Source organism: Alexandromys fortis, unplaced genomic scaffold (genome assembly GCF_014885135.2).
Source record: "Alexandromys fortis isolate MF-2015 unplaced genomic scaffold, M_Fortis_MF-2015_v1.1 scaffold_83, whole genome shotgun sequence".
Classification (NCBI taxonomy): Eukaryota; Metazoa; Chordata; class Mammalia; order Rodentia; family Cricetidae; genus Alexandromys; species Alexandromys fortis.
Genome location: NW_026068001.1, coordinates 8483852 through 8490174, shown reverse-complemented (window position 1 = coordinate 8490174; position 6323 = coordinate 8483852). Strand labels below are relative to the sequence as shown.

Below are 6323 nucleotides of genomic sequence, written 5' to 3'. Positions count from 1 at the left end.
GGCTGACCAGCAGCAGCGTCCCAGTGTGGCCCGGCAGTGTGTGTGGGACTACGTTTCCCAGAGTGCTCTGGGACGGCGACCGGAAGTGGGGGTGTCTCTGTGGCCCGGCAGAGTGTTTGTGTGGGACTACGTTTCCCAGAGTGCCCTGCAGGAGCAGCCGGGGTGGGAGGAGCCTCGCGCGGCCGGACCGGGACGCCAGCCAGGCGCCCTCACCCAGGCACCGCCGGCGGTCTGCTTCCGTCCCGGCTGACCAGCAGCAGCAGCAGCGCCCCCGGTTCCCGCACACCCGCTCCCCGCCCGGCCGGCCACCATGATGCACATCTGCGACAGCTCCTCCAACCAGAAGCGCTCGCTCCTGCACGCCATGCAGCGCTTCATCGGCGCCGTGAACACCATGGACCAGACCGTGCTGGTGCCCAGCCTGCTGCGCGACGTGCCGGTGTCCGAGTCCGACGACAACGACGACACCGAGGTCGGCGTGGACGTGGAGGTCGGAGGAGGCGGCGGCCGCAGCGCCCACGCCCACGGGAGCTTTTTCGCGCCGCCGCCCCCCTCCCCGCGGGACATGTACAGCCACTACGTGCTGCTCAAGTCCATCCGCGACGACATCGAGTGGGGCGTCCTGCAGCAGCAGCCGTCGTCCCCGCCGGCGGAGAGCGCGTGGGAGTGCACGGACGCGGACACGCGTGGGGGTCTGAGTCGCCCCCTGGAGAGCCCGGATGCTGCCGGCGAGGAGGAAGACCTGGACCTGGAGCGGCAGTTCCGCTTCCACCTGCGCGGGCTGCACGCCGTGCTGTCGAAGCTGACGCGCAAGGCCGACGTGCTCACCAGCAGATACAAGCGGGAGGTCGGCTTCGGGGATTGGGGACAGTGAGGCGGGGGCTCTGCCGCGGGGTCTCGCTCTTCCCTGCCCCCCCCGGCGGACTTCCGGGCCGCCTGGGGCCAGTGAGGCTGGGGGGGTTCTCTCTTCCCTGCCCCCCCCGGCGGACTTCCGGTCCCTGCCGCCCCAGCACCGTTCCGGGCCGCCGCTCTCTCTCCTGCCCGCCCCGTCTCTCCCCCCCCTCCCCCGGGGCCAGTGAGGCGGGGGTCTCGCTCTTCCCTGCCCCCCCGGCGGACTTCCGGTCCCTGCCGCCCCAGCACCGTTCCGGGCCGCCGCTCTCTCTCCTGCCCGCCCCGTCTCTCTTCCCCCTCCCCCTGAGCTGTTTTCTTCCTGGTTGTGGGGCGCGGAGGGCACCCGACGTGCTCAGCAGCAGATCGTGCTCAGCGGGAGGTCGGGTTCGGGGATTGGGGACAGTGAGGCGGGGGTGGGGGGGCTCGTCTTTTCTGCCCCCCCGGCGGACTTCCGGGCCGCCCCGTCTCTCTTTCTCCTCCCCCCCCCCCCAAGCTGTTTTCTTCTTCCTGTCCCGGGAGCAGAGGGAAGGAAGGGGTCGCCAGAGACGGGGGTTCGAGGACCCCCGGAGGAGGCCCGCTGGGTGTGGGTGGGTGGGGACGGGACGGGGCCGAGGTCCTGCATTCAGCCTGTGCCTTTCTCGGGGTTTCTGTTCTGCGCTCACTTCCGGAAGGGAAGGGTCCTGCCGGGGCACAGCGCCGGGAGGGCGCACCCTCCCGGGCGGTTTCCGGCCGGGTGCGGGTGCAGGGGGGAGGCCCCCGGCGTTGCTACGGTTGCGTCCGTTTTCCTGTTTGCACTGTTTACTTTCGTAACAGGGGCCCTGTCTCGAGTGTTTCCGAGTCTCTCGGCTTCCGGAAACGTAGTCGGTTCCCTTGTGACGAGCGCACACACACAGCACTGTCGGTAACCGGTACTACTTTACTAATGATTTGTTGTTACACGGGACGGTAGTCCTGGGGCACCCCGTCCCGCGGAAATGATATTTTGTTGAGAAAGTGGGTTTATCTCGGAGTGGAACCAGCTGACGTTCTGTCCGTGTCGTACGTAGAGTGATGAAGGGTTCCGCTGCGTCGTTCTGTCTCTGTTTATTTAAAACTTTTTTTTTTTTTTTAAATCCAAATGTCGACTACGTTCTAAAAAAAAAAAAACAGCAGATGCGTTAACCAAATCGGACCCAGTGTGTGTTGCTCTTTAATCCACCCATGAGTGGCCAGATCATTAAAAAAAGAAAAAATTCCCTTATTTAAACTGATGTTAAGTATGATTTTCCTCGCCGATAGTGCCAGTTGGGGGAGGACAGGCGGCTGTAAATATTCAGAGGACGTGCGAAAGGACGTACATTGTGTCTTTCACCCAACTTGGCTAGCTTATCAAAAATGCTTAATTGAAGTGTTCTGAGGCCTAAAAATCTCCTAAAGGTGGAACCTTCACTTGAATGTGGCGGAGTGCAGTCTGCATTTTCCTAATTTCATTGTCTTGGGGGATAAATGCCAGATCAACTTGTGTGTTCACAGGAAGTCACGGGGGCACTCTCTCTAAGTTCAAAGGACTGGAATTTAAATTATACAACTTTGCAATTAAAAAAAAAATTACGTCAAGTGTGTGTGTGCACGCGTGCATGCATGTGTGTGTGTGTGCACGCGTGCATGCATGTGTGTGTGTGTGTGCACGCGTGCATGCATGCGTGTGTGTGTGTGTGTGTGTGTGTGTGTGCACGCACACACACATAGGCGGGTACTGCTGGCCAGGGCAGCTCAAGTCCATTATCAGCTTTTTGCAGCAGTGAAAAAAAAAAAAAAAGTCTCCAGCCTGGGAAGCCTGCCCGTTGCCAGAGAAAGTTAATGGTTAATATATGAAGATAAGCTGGCCAGCACCAAATGTCAGGTACACCTACACTTGTTTTCTCTTCCCTTTGAAGTGTCAAAGTGCAAACGAAAAAATTTAAAGCCAACTCCACAAGCAAAGAGCGTGGAAAGCTAGAAAATTGTGTGTATAAATCTGCTGTTTCTACATATTACGGATATTTAATTACTGGGAGGAAAACTATTATTTTAAATCACATGCAAACTGGTTTCATCCATTTCCCCAAAGTCGTAAGCGAGAACTTGGTTAAAACCAAAAGACATGCTCTGAACAAGTGGCGGCGAGAACTTCATGAGATGCTAAGACATGTATTCAGAAAATTCCTGGGGAATAATAGAACACAGTAAAGGACACACAGCTGGGGAAAGGGCTGGCATTTTTATTTTTTAAATTTTGAAATATTTTCGAACCAGTGACTAAAGTGTGTGTGCATATGCTAACGAGCCTCACCTATTACAAATATGATTTGCGGTTAAAGAACATTAAACTTTCAGAGCTCTTCTAGGCCCACTAAGGACCACTCCACTGATATTATTTATTCTAATCAACATGAGTTTTGCAGTAAAACCAGGGCTGATCCATGCACAGGACCTCACACCTCAACTTCTGGGAGACTGGCTTTGTGCCCCCGGTTTCCAGTTTGATCATGTGGGGAGTTTCACGTTTTACGTGTACGCATTCCTTGGCAGCTGGCAGTTGTTTTGGAAAAAATTGAAAGTTAGGGTCATTTATACGCGCCTTATCATTTTGCTTTATTTTAATTTTCAATATAACTCCTATTTTTTTTTTTTTTTTCTAGACAGGCTGTCCTGGAACTCACTTCTTACACCAGGCTGGGCTTGAACTCACAGAGATTTACTTGCCTCTGCCTTCTGAGGACGGGGATTAAAGGCACAGGCTGCCTCACGCGCCTTCAAAAATCATTCTTAAGTAGTGTCGTTTTTCCCTTTTGTCTCTCTTTCTTATTAAATATCACCAACGTTTCTCAAGTGTTCACACACAGCTCCGGTAGAGTTAGGGCTCAGACTTTATAGCACAAACTATTAAATTTTCACTAACCATGATTTACATCCTTACGTGATTTATTTTAAAAGAATTTTAGATAAAATAATGGGAGAACGAACATTTCCTTTGAAATGTTAGAGGTAAACGTTTTTGTTCTCAACTAATAGAAGCAGCGAATAATGGGTTTGTCTTTTAAAATAAAATGCTAGGATTTTCTTTACGTTTGAAAGCTTAGGTTTTTTTTTTTTTATCAAGAATAAATTGCTTAATTTATTGTGATCGTTTAAGCTGAAAATTAATTTTCTTTAAGATCATGTACATTTTTAAAAATAGCTCACGGGGGGCTGGAGAGACGGCTCAGAGGTTAAGAGCATTGCCTGCTCTTCCAAAGGTCCTGAGTTCGAGTCCCAGCAACCACATGGTGGCTCACAACCATCTGTAATGGGGTCTGGTGCCCTCTTCTGGCCTGCAGGCATACACACAGACAGAACATTGTATGCATAATAAGTAAATAAATATATATATATTTAAAAAAAAATAAAAGGTTTAATAAAAAGACAGGGTGGCCCAGCTAGGAGAGCGGTTGGCCTGCGGGGACAAGGACCTGGGTTCGAGCCTGAGAGTCCAGAGGTGGCCGGGGAGAGCCAGGTCCCAAGCAAATGAGTTTAATGAATGCTATTGTTTTTAATTATGTGTATTTCACGTGCACCGTTTGGGTGTGTGCACAGACGTGCACAGAGCCTGCAGAAGCCGAAAGAGGGCGTCGGATTCTCTTCAGGAGCGGTGCACACCATCTCCAGACCTCAATTAATTCCTTTTTTTTTTTGTTTTTTCTTTTGTTTGTAACAAGACAGGAAGTCTCTGCAGCTATCTGCCCGAAAAAAAAAAAAAAACAAACAACAAACAACAAAAAACAAAACCATTTGTTCCTTGCCTAAGCTGTTTCCTTGCAGGTATTTCTTTTTTTTTTTTTTTCCTAATTTCAGAAATACAATAGCCGAGATTAAAAAAAAGAACACCAGGAAGGCCTCAGCGGATGTGCTCAATAACAGAATGCAGATAATGGAAAGAGGATCAATAGAAAACAGACAGGAAAAAAAAAGGTTGGGAAAAATTAACTCTACCTCATGAGGCTAAAACGTAATATTAAAACGTATAATAATCACACCTCAGAGTCCCAGAGGAAGGTGAATTCTACGTTGAAAAATATTTGAGGTCTTTCTCTCAGCCGTGCTCATGGTACTCACCTTACCACTGAGTCTCTTCCCGGAGAAAAAAAGAAGGAAAATACGAGAAAATTTATTTGAAAAAATACCGGCCGGGTGTGGCGCTACAGGGCCGCAATCCAAACTCAGACGTAAAATAGAAATGATACGGGAAACAAAAAAATATGTTCAATGATCAAAAAAAAATGTTATAATAACTTATAAGGGAATATTTATTGGGCACAAATGGGAGAGGATTAAGATCCCTTTGTCAAAATAAATCCCTAAATTCTATTGGGATCGGTCAAATGTTTATTCTGAGTACACCGGGAAGGGTCAGTATGTGTATTCCAATACCTGGACCCCCCAACCAAAATTCTGCACAGACATAAGTCAACAGATTGTGTGATTAACATGTAGTCAGACATTACCCAAACAGGCCAAAGAGGTCAGGCTTAAATACATGGTGGTGACAAAGGCAGCAAACAGAAAATAATGAAATGTATGAATCAAAACACATTACTAATTGCATTAATAAAGCAATCTAAATAGATCAGTCAAAGCATCAATGGTAAAGATGCAATTTACAGGACAATTAAAGTATGTGATGTTTGCACAAAATTCTCCTCTTGTCACACAGCGGCGTGGCTAGTTGGATGTGAGGCCCTCCCTGAAGAAGAAAATCTACAACAGAAATAATATAGAAAATATATGTATCAGTCAAAGGAAGGGTGAAATAAAAGCTACTGATATCCAAACCGAGATCTCCAGCCTTGCTGGGCACAAGACGCGGAAGTGAGGTGTAGACACACACGTAAGCAAAGCCCCCCCACACACAGAATTATTTTAAATAAAAGTCTAGTCGGAAAGATTTGGCATTGTCCAGAGTCTATTCCACAGCTCAGCCACAGAAAGGTCAGAACAAGATGTGCAGGCACGTGCGTGTAAAAAACATGATCAAGATCAATCTGCTGCTCAGGAGAGAAATCGTAAGGAAAACTACAAAAAGTTAATGTAGGTTTAAAAAGCATTCAGAGTCTATGGAATATAAATAAATAAAGGATGATTCAAGAGAATTGCAGTGTTAAAAGTTTACGCTAAACAGGAAGGAAAGTCGAGATTAATAATCTAAGGTCACACGCGAAGAGTCTAGAAGAAGGAAAACTGAAGGCAGTCTGACGGGAAACAAGAAAATACTCGAGACAAAGTCACCAAGGTAGAAAAAGCAACAGGAAAAAAAAAAAAATCCATTCTGTGCCTGATTTCTAAAAACGTCAACCGCTGGGCATATTGACCTAGACGTTAAACGCGGCGATCCACATTTCTATGTGGGATCAAAATAAAATAAAATAAAATAAAAT

General features: G+C 48.5%; 1 protein-coding gene and 1 long non-coding RNA gene across 2 annotated transcripts in view; one reads left to right on the top strand and one right to left on the bottom strand.

The window, feature by feature from the left end:
- The first annotated feature begins 52 nt into the window (after positions 1 to 52).
- Mid1ip1 (MID1 interacting protein 1) lies at positions 53 to 2062 on the top strand. The gene has a single exon (XM_050160973.1). The coding sequence runs from the start codon at positions 311 to 313 to the stop codon at positions 872 to 874; it is 564 nt and encodes a 187-aa protein (XP_050016930.1). The 5' UTR covers positions 53 to 310; the 3' UTR covers positions 875 to 2062.
- A 2168-nt stretch (positions 2063 to 4230) lies between these two features.
- Positions 4231 to 6323, bottom strand: part of LOC126512913 (uncharacterized) — a 4870-nt gene continuing 2777 nt past the window's right edge. The window contains exon 2 of the long non-coding RNA XR_007595188.1: positions 4231 to 5646. This is a non-coding gene — a long non-coding RNA (uncharacterized lncRNA). The remainder of the gene's footprint in view (positions 5647 to 6323) is intronic.

Coding starts and splice junctions, on each gene's coding strand:
- Mid1ip1 (XM_050160973.1), top strand. CDS start 311: ATGATGCACATCTGCGACAGCTCCTCCAACCAGAAGCGCTCGCTCCTG.